The sequence below is a fragment of the Schistocerca nitens genome, chromosome 5 (genome assembly GCF_023898315.1).
Source record: "Schistocerca nitens isolate TAMUIC-IGC-003100 chromosome 5, iqSchNite1.1, whole genome shotgun sequence".
In the NCBI taxonomy this organism is placed as follows: Eukaryota; Metazoa; Arthropoda; class Insecta; order Orthoptera; family Acrididae; genus Schistocerca; species Schistocerca nitens.
In genome coordinates, this window is record NC_064618.1 from 488,419,412 (window position 1) to 488,434,163 (window position 14,752).

General features: G+C 42.0%; 1 protein-coding gene across 2 annotated transcripts in view; it reads right to left on the reverse strand.

Annotated features, from left to right (window-relative positions):
* The window catches only part of LOC126259943 (gustatory and odorant receptor 24-like), a 184,831-nt gene that overhangs the window by 96,901 nt on the left and 73,178 nt on the right, over positions 1-14,752 (reverse strand). For both annotated transcript variants that reach the window (XM_049957045.1, XM_049957043.1), the window contains exon 3: positions 6,798-7,051. In XM_049957045.1, coding sequence (XP_049813002.1) covers positions 6,798-7,051 — 254 coding nt within the window. The remainder of the gene's footprint in view (positions 1-6,797; positions 7,052-14,752) is intronic.

Genomic DNA, 14,752 nt, shown 5'->3' on the forward strand with positions numbered 1-14,752 from the left:
TGCGATATCTTACATACTATGCAAGTTTTTTGTACTCGAATTGTCTTTGAGATCTTCCAAGTGTTACAAGAAGCATACACTTCAATAATAAATACAGCAATTTAGATGCTGAAAGATTTAATTTTTGAGCTTCATTGTGCTTGCAAAGTGTGAGATGTCTCACAATAGACGATAAGTAATTTTATTTATTTCCGAAGTATCAACTCTGACATTGTCTTTGGAAATGTAACATCTCTGTTATTGTCTTTATTCGTCTGTCACATGGGTGTGTGTTTCTGTCTGCATAGATTGAATTCGCAGTTTTTAGATACTGCTGCATCGTAAACTTCACATTTTCCAACGCATTTTCAAATGTTTTGACATCATAGACGTGGTAAATTAATTGATTTGAGCCTCACAGCGTTGTTTCTTATACTCCACATCTTAGCTGAACGATGTAAACATCTCACTTTTCACGTCGCTGATTCATTTTGCAGACATTTTAGAATACTGTGACATCACTGATGTGGAAAATAATATAGGATATAAAGGTTTTAAAGAGCCTTGCCACCGTAGTTCTGACTGCAAATGTCGTCGAAAGTTGTTATTGTACGAGGGGCGTTCAGAAAGTAAGCTCCGATCGGTCGCGAAATGGAAACGACTATGAAAATCCGATAAAGCTTTGCACAGATGTGTTGGGTAGTGTCTCTAGTGTAACCCCAGTTAGCATCACGTCGCTCTTCTCATTTCTGAGCTCGCAGTGAGTGCGTAAAGATGTCTAGAAAATAGTGTCTGCCGCCAAGTACGAGGGCCTGGTGAGAAATTTCGCCTGAAGCTATGCAGCTAACATTACATAACTGTCGTGCTGTTTCTTCTTCAAGACAATTCTCAGCCGCATTCTGCAGGGGCAATGAAGATGCTCCTGCATCGTTTTCAAATGGAAATGTGAGATTACCCACAATACAGTCCGCAATTGTCTCCCCCTGAGTTTCATCTCTGGTCACATGAACCGCTGTCTTTGAAGACAACATTTTGACACAGACAACGAGGTGTAGGCCAGCGAGGAGAATTGGCGGAAAGCACTGGCGGCTGCCTTCTATGATGAGGCTATTGAAAAGTTGGTACAACGCTATGACAAAAGTTTAAGTCAGAACGGCGACTACGTAGAGAAGTAGCTGAAAGGTGTAGCTAATTGTTACAAGTAAAACATTTCTGATGTTCACTGTGGTTTCAATTTGGCAATCAATCGGAGCTTACTTTCTGAACGGGCCTCGTATATAGCCTCCAGCATGCCTGTGTCATTTGTAATAAATGCAATACTGCGCAATCATTACCATCGATTATATTTTTTCTACTGAATAACATGAAGCATTATCTTTCTTCCTTCTAAAATGGTATTTGAGAACGATTTAAATGCTGAAAGATTTTGTAACTTACATCAAGACAAGGCTGAATTAAGTATAAACACGTCTTTTCTACAGTTATAAGCATGACAGGTTAGTTTTAAGACTAAGCGTCATTGATGTGGAGAACAGTTGTAAAGAATATTGTGGTATTTGAGAACCATCATGGGCAGCCATTTCTTGCTGACATAAAAGGCGGTTCAAGGTCAAACCGGATACGTCTCCTACAGTGCATCCATTTGAGAAAAAGTTGGTGTGTAGAACTATCCGTCGTTACTGCAATAGAGGAGGGTATACAACGGAAAAATACAGAGTGATCGCCATGAAAAAGTTAGTTATTCTGGTTCAGAGACGTCCGATCTTTGTCTTCTTCGCTCACTTCGTTTCTGATTCAGAAAGTATAACGATGGATAAAAACTTCTAATGGAATGCTGAGACACACACTTACTGCATGCTGAGGGCAATAGTCTTGTAGTGTACTTTGATAAAACGTGCGTTTTACGAAACTACACTCAAAAATATATTTCGCTCTTTATGCCTCTGTCGTATACACTCCTGATTTCTGCGCTCATCTGCATGACGTCACACATGTGTACGACCATCACTGTTACCAAGGCAGAAGTATGTATTCTTTTCCTTAGCTTAAATAACGCTTGAAACTAAGTACCACAGCTCTAGGCGTATGTCAGTACTAGTATCATTTGTAAATTTTGAATTAAGTTGTTAAATGTTACGTATTTTGTGTGTCTCTGTAGATGGAGCATGTTTGTAAAATTGCATTATGTACTGATTTATGAAATGCACTCGATATATCAATATCTGTATACCAATATATTTAGTATACTACTACAGTCATTAAGTTAATCCAAATTATACACAGTCATACATAAAGGCTCACATGATTCCAGACTCGCTGTCTCTATCCAGTGAATAGTGCGAGTGTGGAAGTGTTCCACTTTCATCCTCACAGCTGATACTCTTATTGCCATGTTGCAACAGACTGATTTTCAGTTTGCGCCACCATACGTGTATGCTTGGTAACTGTCAACCATAATAGTCCATATGGAACACTGTCAAACACATTTAGCGCACTTTAGAGTGGCGTCAGATTCTGTGGAGTTATTACTTGTTATCGATTTTTCATATCGGTGCTGCTAAGATTCAGTTTTGTAACCTGAGATTCCATAGCTGTGCCTCTCTAGTGGTAATGCGACTCTTTTTCAGACAGTGTGTTGTTTTCCTTTGTGACAGTGATCTGTCTATCTTCGTTTCTGCCACACACTGGTAAGTTTGATGGGCTCCACATACCTTGGAGGCTTGGTGTGAGTCAAACCTTCCACTCATAATGTCTCTAAGAACGCTGCTGGACCTTGGTTTGCATGTTTGTCACTTTACATCTGTTATTAAAGCGAGCTGGCACGCCCTTTCTCAACACTGTTAAATTTAGTGACTTGGCTTCCCTGTATTTCAGGAATCACTCTAGTCATTGACATTAAACTTTTACAGGACTTTAAATTGTATGTTGTGAGTCTACTGAACTGCAATAATTGCATTTCAGCCACTGCTTTAGGAAATACAATTTTTAATTACATGGTTAAAATTTTGTGTACTTTTTTGTACGTTATCCTAAATAATTTTAATTATATATAACATTATGATGTTCTTTTAGTTCGGTAGACTCAGGATATGTATGTTGTTACTCCCTGAAAATCTTAATACTCTACTCGAAGTGGATTCTGAGATTTAGGGAAAAAATGCAACAGAAAATGTAAATATTCAGGAACGACCTCTAAAGTTTCACAAGAACTGTAACTCAGTTAATGTATGCTTAATTTTTTATTTTTAGTCTCTCAGAAGCACCCTGCACCATACTGTATACCATCCTCTTGATCTTTTACCAACTTGTTTTCTTCTTTTCTTCTTTCTGGACTCCACAGTGGCCAACTGTGCTGCATACTCTGCTTTATCGAAGTGAACCTTGTCCATCTGTTCAAGTTCTCTGATGCAGTTTGCTGCAGGATTAATTCCCTTATGCTATATCGCTTTCACCCTATCAATGTTGCCATCATTAAAATCAATAACAGCATCACTGACCCCCGACTTTAGTGTCTTCATTCCAACAAAAACATTTTTTGGTAAGTGAGTCCATATAAGATTATTGGACGTCTCATTTGGATTTTGAGTCTGACCATGCAGACAATTCTTCAGTAATTCAGGATTTGACAAGGCTCTGTAAGTACGTTTTATGATATCCATAACTGCTGCTGGGATGGAATGTTTACAGCTGTATGAAGTGTTTGAGTACTGGGCATTGTGGTAATTACACCATTAATCAGGTCCAGGAGGGCAAAAGTGGTGTACTGGTTTTCATCAGTTGACAGTCTGTGGAAGAAGGTAGCCCATACTGCTTGCTTCATTTTCAACAAATCTTCAGTATTATTTGTAATGTCCATCTCATAATACTGCTGTAGTTCATCAGTCATTTTATCTGTCAACCTGCCTCTTATGGTTTTAACATCAGAAAGTTTCCTGTCTCTCAAACTTTGTTTCAACTTCCTCAACCTGGTTCCCATATTCTTCTGGACATTACCTTTGTAGCCAACAATCCACAGCCATCTATATAAAAAAAATTACCGATTTTACTAGCTCTGAAAGTAATGCAGATAAAAATTTTAACATTTTCGATAGGTGTAGATTATATTTAAAAGATAAAATTAAATACTTCCCACGTGAGATTATAAGTGATGTGTATATCATTTTATTCAGAAAATTGCAAATTTTATAACGAGATAAAAATCCGAGGATGTGAAAATATTTTTTTCCATTTGCAATTAACATTGCAGCAGCAGAGCATGACCGTGGGAGCTCCTACCAGTTTTCTAGCGATGTCCATATGAAAGACACACATGTGACTGCACTCCATAAAAACAGTGTAAATAATAATGAATGGTGCATGCTTACATAAGCATTAATTTGTTTATGCTGACTTGGAATCACTAGATCCGCCACTAAAACACATACACTGTAAATTATTGAAACAATAATATGCACTATTGTTGCATTACGAAGTGTGTTTATGGAAATGTGGTAGGAATTCTTGTGTAGTCATAAGTTCTGTATGGAGTTTTTACTTGTTGTCTATTCTGCGAGGTGTGCAGCTAGATATTTTTCGTTTCGATAGTGATCTACTCGTATCTATCTTCATTCCTGCCAAGCACTGGTGAATTTGACATGTTCATTACTCGAAGTAACTACTCAGCCAACTACGAGAAGTGATTTAGGGGATCTACAGCAAACTTAAATGACTGTGAACTGAAACCTGTCTTCTCTTGATTACACGTCAAACGCTGTCTCAGACAATATGAAAAATTGTATATCACTTAAAACGTGTGTGTGTTCTTGCTCAAATGTTAGGTGTAGATGAGGAACTGTCAGATTCGCTTCAAACTAAGTCTGATTTCATCTCCATGTTAGCCTATCTGTTTCATTGTACAAACAGGTCGTATGTTGGTTCAGTTGATACAAATTTATAAAACAGCTTGATGAACACAAATGATGATTCTCAAAATATATGGCAGCTGCCGAAATTGCGAGCAATTGTACAATGAATAAGTTTTGTTTCTTCAGCAGCATAAATTGCTGACAGAGTATTTATATTTTTCATACTTAGCCTAAGGTTCTCGTAATTTGTTGAGCATTAGCTGTCCATTTCTACAGCAAAGAAGTGTGTATAAAGTAGATGTTCACTTTCCAAACAGGTGGGATGCTAAGTAATTACCACTGTCACTCATAGTTGAGTCGACCATTATACTTCTCCATAACAATAGCTTGGAGGCTATAACTCCATGACTATAGCCAGAGTGGCTGTCAGCCACGTGTGTGTGCCATAGCGCCATGCCATGGTGACATGCTGCCATACACATTAGTAATTGTTTATATTCGAGAAGTATATGTAGTAGCCACTATCTTGATCAGTCACATGTGAGCATGCATGTGTGCAGTGCATTAACTGCTCATTCTGTACAATTGTAAATGATGTAGCCATGCTCTCTCCATTGTTTGTCAAGTTTGACGTTTTCAGGGCTTAAAAGAGAAGTGTGGTGGTAGATGCACACATGCATGTTGGTGCTTCATAAATTGTTTAAATAATAATACACACAATTATACTGGTGTGAAGTGTATGTATATGTCGTTAGGTGGAGCAGTCACTGCTTATCATGCAGGTGTTTGCATTGAATTGTATACATAAAATGAAACCCCATACTGACACTGCTCAATCTGTATAATTGTGTCAAGTGAGAACCCTAAACATCGACCATCATGACCAGTGTACTCGTTCATGACAGCAGAACACGCAATTCCAAATTCATTGCAGACAGAGGCAGGTAAAATTCTGAGTAGTGGAAATGGGCAATCTCCACAGTGTTGGACAGTGCTCTGCAATATCTAAGCTAATGTGGTGGAGATGTGGGGGCTCTTCCTGTACACTCCTGAACCCTCACACATTATTGAAATAGTCCAACAGTATCATTTAAGTATAACTGCACCCCAAAATTCATGGAAAGCAGATGAAATTTCAGAAAATTAATTATGCTGAGGATTGAACCAAGGATCAAAAGTGACCATGCCAGATTGGGGTTGGGTGATGGATGGAGAAAGTGACATCATATGGGTGGGGGAAGGAGTGGGGGAGTAATTAAGGTGTAAACTTTAAACCCCCATAACACTGATGTAGATGGACTGAAAACTGTGCTCATATTCACCTTCATCTACTACTACTTGCTACATACAATAGTGTCCAAGCTCTTAAGAAACCAAAAGTTTCAGGAGAATTGTCCTCAAATAAAAGGAATGACCAAAATTTCTGTTCATTGCATGTCAGTTAAGTTGAACACTGACAAAAACACATGTCATTTCAAAGTACTGAAAACTAATAATTCTTTACAATGAGGAGGATAATTATCTGACATAAATAGCTCTACATATACATCTATGCTCTACAAATCACTGGGGTGCATTGTGTCCTGTATTAGGATTTCTTTCCTTGCCATTTGTGCGTGAGTGGAGGAAGAATGATTAAATGCCCTGCTTTGATTAGTATAATTTTGTATTCGTAACCCATAAGCAGATTATAAATCCAAAAACTTTTTGTGCCCATAGGCGGATCAAAACTTTTTCTAAGGAAACAAAAATCATTGCACTTCTGCCAGGTGTTGGGTAGTCCATAATAATTTTTGGCAGACGTTCTATTTCAATATTTTCCTTTCAATTGTAACTAGACTTCCTTCTTCACATCACTATACCGTAAATTTATTCCATCAGCAAGGCGAAACAAGCTCCTTCCAGCGTTCAGCTTAATTTCAGTTATATACAACAAACTGCCTCACACAAGGCACACCAGAAAGGAAGAAGTACCTGAAATTCCACCCACTTCTTCAGAAGTGCGACAACCTTCTTTGCCTCGAACCAGTACAATGGGTGTAACAAGAAGCTTGGCACAAGAGAGACAAGTAAGATCGTGTTGAAGACGCTGCCATCATAGTTATCTTGGTGCTTCCTCAGGTATATGAGCACGTAGCCAACGACAGAGGTCGCCAAGCCAGACATCACCAGGTAACACGCCAGCGAGTACATGAAGATACCAGAAGTTGGCCGGAACACAGGGTTCGCTGCGAAGACAGAAAATACATGTGTAATTATTGTCCAGTGTTTAACAGTGTGGCAGTTCTCCCTTACTTCCAGTATGTTTTAGTTTCTAATCAAATAAGGAAATGCAAATTTATATTCTGCTATTGCTAGAACATAACTTCTACATCGAGTAACTTCACCACTTTTTAACAGACACTGCTGATTTTTTAATGAATTCACGTATCCATCGAATAAAAATACGCAAAAAACGTGCTACGTATAGTCTGTTTTTGCAATTTTCGATCAAAGTAAAAGTTCCAAATGAGCTTTCAGTTTTCTGAGTTTGCTCTGAGAAAAGCTTTAATGAGTAAGCAAGACCTATACAACACTCATTTGCATTTTAAATTCATCACACGTTCAAAAGAACTTCAATTAACAAGTGAACATTGTCGTTTTCATTCAAAAAACTTTACAGGTGTCTTGTTTGTAGAAAGCATTCGAATTAGTTAATCAAACTAGAACATCCTTCAAAATATCTGGTGGCAACTGAAACTGCGCTTTATTCGAGAAGGCAAGGTTGACACTGTAGGCAGGGAATATACGAATTATTTCCTCGAAAAAAATTGTAACTTTTCTGCGCAACGGCGCTCAAGAAAATCAACTTGCCAGATGATGTCCCCTTTGACTCGTAGAACCGGTTTTGATCCCTCTAACAAACATCTGATTTGATTCAGTGAAAATATTTTACCCAGTATTGGATTAATTTCTCCAGACGCAAATGCATTTTTATTACTTTCTCCGTTGTGAAGACGTCGTTTCGTAGATGATACCTGACTTTGAAGATCTTAAATACGTTTTTACAATTTTCATACAAGCATTTCTCTTGAGTAGTGCCGTTACATAACTCTGTAAACTGGCTTTATCTGAATTACTGTATTAGAAACAACTTCATGTGTGAATCTACATTTATCAGCGCTCTTCTTCCATGGTCCCTATGCTTCTTCTATGGATCTCACATTTGTTGAAAGGTTCCTTCCCATCTTATGTTACACATGGTATGCTATCACTGGCGTTAATACTTTAAGCTAAATTACATGACGGAAATGCTTCACTCTTAAGCACAGTTTCCGCGGTAAATTTAGTAGTCTCTAATTATGTTTCTTTGAAATTATCAGAGCATATTGCAGCATTTACAACATTGAAAGCGTCTTTTATACAGCATTTCGACATCCAAATCCTCCGCAAACTTGCATCACAAAAGAACGCATGAAGCACTACTTCCGCCCCTTTAGTGCTGCGACTGTGAGAATTACAGCCAACAACAGCACACTCTGGCGTTGCTTGCACACACTCAAAGCACTTTCACTTGCAAAAGTAGCTAAGCGAAAACGACACAGCCTCCATCATACAAATATGGGCACGAAGTGTTCTACTCTGACGTCATGCGCACAGTGGCAGAAACGTTTTGCCTCTGCGCAGCTTTTACTATGACTATCCGAGTGAACTGATGTGAAAATGCTGCAGGCTGCCGCAAGCAATGACTATGAAGACCTTGGCCGCAAGCGAAGAGAACTGTGCCATCTAGCGTTGGCTAGCGCAGTTAGCAGTACTGCTAACCTAAGAATAATTAGAACGAAAGTTCCGATATTGATTTACCCTCGTAATATACTCGCTGTTTTAAAGAGTTGTGTCTGAGTTAATCTTTCACAACATAACAGCAACTCAATGTGCCACGTTAGAATAGTGGTGTGTAAGTAAGAATACGGAAGTGTGATACGTTCTGCGCAAAAGAGAAAATAATACTTAGCAGCGTCGACATGGTGATCTCTGCCTCTGCCCCACGCTGTACGCTATAACTGTTGCCTACCCTGGTAACTATGAGTAGCAGCGTTGGGGAAAGCGCCACAGTGGGCCATTGTTTGTGCTTCTCTACAGAAATGTATTCATTCGGAAAGATATCGTTGTCGCGTCTCAACATAATACTCTACGTGTGTCCTTTATACCACCCACAATGAACATCGCAACGGCAAACTACCTTCACCATACCTACCTAACAAGAAAATCAGTGGTAAATGTTCTATGTGCACCTCAAAGTGCACATTACGGACAGACCCGTCAGAATGACGCTATTGGCCGGTGCATCACATGGTACACTGCCCCTTGCTATAGCGTATCACTCCATCACTTGCCTTCTTACGCGCACACCAGAAAAACAGTCGTGCAAAAAATGGTTCAAATGGCTCTGAGCACTATGGCACTCATCTGCTGTGGTCATTAGTCCCCTAGAACTTAGAACTACTTAAACCTAACTAACCTAAGGACATCACACACATCCATGCCCGAGGCAGGATTCGAACCTGCAACCGTAGCAGTCGCACGGTTCCGGACTGCGCGCCTAGAACCGCGAGACCACCGCGGCCGGCAACAGTCGTGCATGATCACTTCACACTGGCTGCTGAAGACTCGCCCCATATCTCATACACAGCCTGCCACACAGCTGGCTCTTCGAAGAAAAGAAAATGTCACTATATAGTTGACAATACTGGCCATTTGGAGGAGGGTAAAAGGGATCTCCTGGACTGCTTCCTACAATATGCTTGCTTGACAGCCGCCCACAGTCTGATCAAGAGATCATGATATCTATAACTACATATATGTACACACAGCAAGTCATTGCACAATGCGCGGCCGAAGACACTTCGTACCAATGTTGATTTTCTCTCCTGTTACATTCTCGTATTGAGCGAGAGATAAATGAGTACCTGTATGCCTCTGCACACCCACCAATCGCTCTTATCTTACTGTTGTGATCCCTACGCGAACTATACAATGGTGACAGCATAAAGGACGCACAGTCTTCTGCTAGTCCAGCGGGGTTTCGTGAGAACTATGTTGTCTTTCTGCCAAGTTACCGAGTATTTCTGTAACCCTTTTATGTGGACTATATCAACCTCCTACTATCCCAGCAGCATGTCTGTGAATCCTGCCGGTGTCAGTTTTGATTCCTACTTCCTAAGCACTCCAAAATAAGAAAAATACTCTACAATTTGTCGCACTATTGTCTTCTATCGTACATCCATTGCAGAAATACTGCAGTCTCCCAGAACCATACCAACAAATCTAAGTCTTCTGGCTTCCTTAACGTTGATTTTACTCGTCTGTCGCATTTCATATCTGTTCTCAGTTGTTGTTGCTGTGGTCTTCAGTCCTGAGACTGGTTTGATGCAGCACTCCATGCTACCCTATCCTGTGCAAGCTTCTTCATCTCCCAGTACTTACTGCAACCTACATCCTTCTGAATCTGCTAGTGTATTCATCTCTTGGTCTCCCTCTACGATTTTTACCCTCCACGCTGCCCTCCAATGCCAAATTTGTGTTTCCTTGATGCCTCAGAACATGTCCTACCAACCGGTCCCTTCTTCTTGTCAGGTTGTGCCACAAACTCCTCTTCTCCCCAGTTCTGTTCAATACCTCCTCATTAGTTATGTGATCTACCCATCTAATCTTCAGCATTCTTTTGTAGCACCACATTTCGAAAGCTTCTGTTCTCTTCTTGTCCAAACTATTTATCGTCCATGTTTCACTTCCATACATGGCTACACCCCATACGAATACTTTCAGAAACGACTTCCTGCCACTTAAATCTATACTCGATGTTAACAAATTTCTCTTTCTCAGTACTACCTTCAAATATCGGGCAGCGTTTTTCCACAAGTTTAATAAACACAACAGATACACATAACAGAGACTTAAGTCGTCAATAACATATTCTCCTTTTCTATTTACAGCAGCATGCCAACGCTGGGGAAACTTTTCGATTCCGCGACTGTAGATATCGCGTTGTTCTGAGGCGAAGAACTCGTCGACCCACGTTCGGAACGGATTGTCATCCGGCAAGAAAATTCCTTGAAGGTTGTTCGACAGAGAGCGGTAAAGGTGAAAGACAGAGGGTGCAAGATCAGGTGAATAAGGTGGGTATAGTGTTTTCTGTCAGTCCACTAGAATGCGGGCGTTCGTTATCGTGGAGTAGCATCACTTCACGCATTCTTCCTGGTCGTTATTCTTGGACTGCGTTTGAAAGACGTCTCACTTGTTGACAATGATCGTCAACAGTGATGGTTACACCTCGGGGAAACAATTCGTAGTACACCACATCGTCGTTGCTCTTCTGTGGTCTTTGTGCGGAGAGATACTGCTTTGCTTGGGTTCAACAATTCCTTTCTTTTCCTTGTGTTAGGATAAGGACACCATTTCTCGTTCCAGTAACGATACAGGATAGGAATGGTAAGTGTTGTTCACCAGCTAACTGGTGCCGAGAAAGCAGAGCTGCACATATGGCCTCTCACTGATTTTTGTTATTTTAGCTTAGATCATTCGGTACCCACACATCCGATTTTCGAACATACTCCGTTGCACGCAATGTCGCACGCAATGTCCAGTACATTGGCATGGATCAATGTGTGTTAATGCGTTTGAAAGATCTTCATCAAACCCCAAATGTCTTCCTGAATGTGGAGAGCCACTAACGTCAAAAAGATCCTCCTTGAGACGAGAAAACTACTTTCCTGCCGTGCTCTGTGGGAGATGTTTCTGGCTGCCTCCGCTGCTGTCATCCTTCTGCTGAACTCAAACGGAAGAATATGTCGGAAATGTTTCGATTTCTCCACTTGGCGCTCCATATTCTAGCGTCCACAGCTCCACTCGCTAAGCCGGCCGAAGTGGCCGTGCGGTTCTAGGCGCTACAGTCTGGAACGGCGAGACCGCTACGGTCGCAGGTTCGAATCCTGCCTCGGGCATGGATGTGTGTGATGTCCTTAGGTTAGTTAGGTTTACCTAGTTCTAAGTTCTAGGGGACTAATGACCTCAGAAGTTGAGTCCCATAGTGCTCAGAGCCATTTGAACCATTTGAATCCACTCGCTATCTCCATATGACAAAATGACAACATGTAAACTCAAACAGCAAGAATGAAGTACAAATAAGAAATTAAAATCGATAGATAAACCCACAGCAACGAAATACGAGGTGCTATCCAAAATTTTCAGGACTGGTGCTGCCATCTGTTGAAAACCTCACCCTCGAAGTAGTTCTCATCCACACGTACACACCAGTCCCAGCGTTTCTGCCACTGGTCAAACGTTTTCTTGAAGTCCTGTTCTTTGAGGGTGTTTATCACCGCCAGTAATGCTTCTTGAATCCTCTCTAGAGTGTCGAACCGCCGGCCTTTGGCTCTGAGCACTATGGGACTCAACTGCTGTGGTCATTAGTCCCATAGAACTTAGAACTACTTAAACCTAACTAACCTAAGGACATCACACACATCCATGCCCGAGGCAGGATTCGAACCTGCGACCGTAGCAGTCGCACGGTTCCGGACTGCGCGCCTAGAACCGCGAGACCACCGCGGCCGCCGGCCTTTCAACTTGAGTTTCAGTTCTGGGAATAGCGCGAAGTTGCAAAGTGCCAAATCTGCCGAGTACTGTGGGTGGGGTGCAACCGCCAAGTTGTTTTTTGCCAAAAAGGTCCCGGTGAGCAAGGGAATGTGACCGGGCGCGTTTTCACGGAGCCGTCGCAAGACGTCACAGTGGTACGCGGAATTCACTGTTTGGCTGGGTGGGACGTATTCTTTGTCCACAATTCCCTTGGTATCAAAGAAAACGATGATCATGCTCTTCACTTTGCTCTTCACCTGTCTCGCTTTTTTGGGTCTTGGAGAGCCCAGTCTCTTCCACTGGGAGGATTGTTGCTTTGTCTCTGGGTCATCACCATCTCTCGTCGCTGGTGATAACCTGTGACAAGACGGTTGGATCTTCAGATGCGGTCTGACAAAGGTCCGCGCTCACTTCATCACGCTGTGGTTTCTGATCGGCAGTCAAGATCCTAGGCACAAATTTTGTGGCGACACGATGGATGCCCAGTTCGTCAGTCATCAACATTCGTTGACATTTCCAGTAACCAATACCCACTTCATCCGCAAGGTTCTTAAATGGTTTGACATCGATCCGCACGATTGTTGAAAAAATGGTTTAAATGGCTCTGAGCACTATGGGGTCATCAGTCCCAGAGAACTAAGAACTACTTAAACCTAACTAACCTAAGGACATCACACACATCCACACCCGGTGCAGGATTCGAACCCGCGACCGTAGCGGTCGCGCGGTGCCAGACTGTAGCGCCTAGAACCGCTCGGCGCACGATTTTTGAAGTTTGGCAACAATGTCTGGCGTTGTGCAGCTAACGGACCTTCCAGTGTGAGCATCATCTTCGACATCTGTACGGCCCTAAACCGAGCAAGCCACTCAAACACATGCATACGACTCATGCTCTGTCCCCCAAACACTTGTTGAATCATTGCAAGGGTCTCCTTAGCACTTTTCCCGAGATCTGCACTGCATTTGATACACATGCCCTGTTCTGTTCCATCGTAAAATCACCACACACTAAGCACAGAGCATTACGGAAATCACTATGGACACGCAAAAATTTCTCCCAGCTCAATGCAACTCCGCACACTGACTTATCAGATATGCAGCTCTAGCCACGTAGCAGTGCAAAGATCTACTACTCCTACTTTGCATATGCCAGCACCCGTCCCGAAAATTTTGGATTCCACCTCGTACCAACACGCAAAACAAAAACGGTAGAAACTTATGAACCAACGTAATACTTATACGATGCGACATGCTCAAGATGTTCACCACTAATCTGGTAATTGGGTACTGTTCTGTTCTTTCCCTTTATTAAAGATATTGTCTGGTATTTATACATATTTAGAGAGAGCTCCTTACAACAACTGAAAATTTTTACAAAGTCTTTCCACATTTTCTTACAATCGTCCAACAAAGGTACATTCCTGTAGGCGAAAAATCTGATAATGCTGCTGTTGGTGTCCGGTAAATCGTTTCTGGATATTGAGAAGATAACTGACGTTGACCGCCTGGATAGCCGTTCGTGTCAAAGCATCACTATCGGGACAAGTAGGTGTGCTGGCCCCGGATCGAATCCACCCAGCGGAATGTCGATGAGAGTCCGTGCGCAGGCCAAGCAGCCGGGTTGTTCTTTTTAGGTGGCTTCCCGTATACCGTTTGGTACCCAAGGTACGCCTCAGTTACACGACGACCGGCCGGAGTGGCCGTGCGGTTCTAGGCGCTACTGTCTGGAACCGAGCGACCGCTACGCATTTAGAAAACTTTCGATTACTTTTGTTGTGGCGTAACAAGACCGCTACGCCACACGAAGTAGCCGAAAGGCACGCGTTACTGACGCAGGCTAGAGATAGGTCTGAAACAGGAGACGTAATGAATGCTATAAAGAAAAGTACGTAGCTGCTATAATACTTAACTTTAATCCATCATTTGTATACAGCATTCTTGAGGATACAAGTGAGACTCTTTAGATTCATTAAGTAACTAATGGCGCCTTGCTAGGTCGTAGCCATGGACTTAGCTGAAGGCTATTCTAACTGTCTCTCGGCAAATGAGAGAAAGGCTTCGTCAGTGTAGTCGCTAGCAAAGTCGTCGTACAACTGGGGCGAGTGCTAGTAAGTCTCTCGAGACCTGCCGTGTGGTGGCGCTCGGTCTGATCACTGACAGTGGCGACACGCGGGTCCGACATGTACTAATGGACCGCGGCCGATTTAAGCTACCACCTAGCAAGTGTGGTGTCTGGCGGTGACACCACAACTTTCACGTGAGTGACACCGCACGCAGACAGTTTGGGGTATGCATGTTCCATCCCAGGCGGT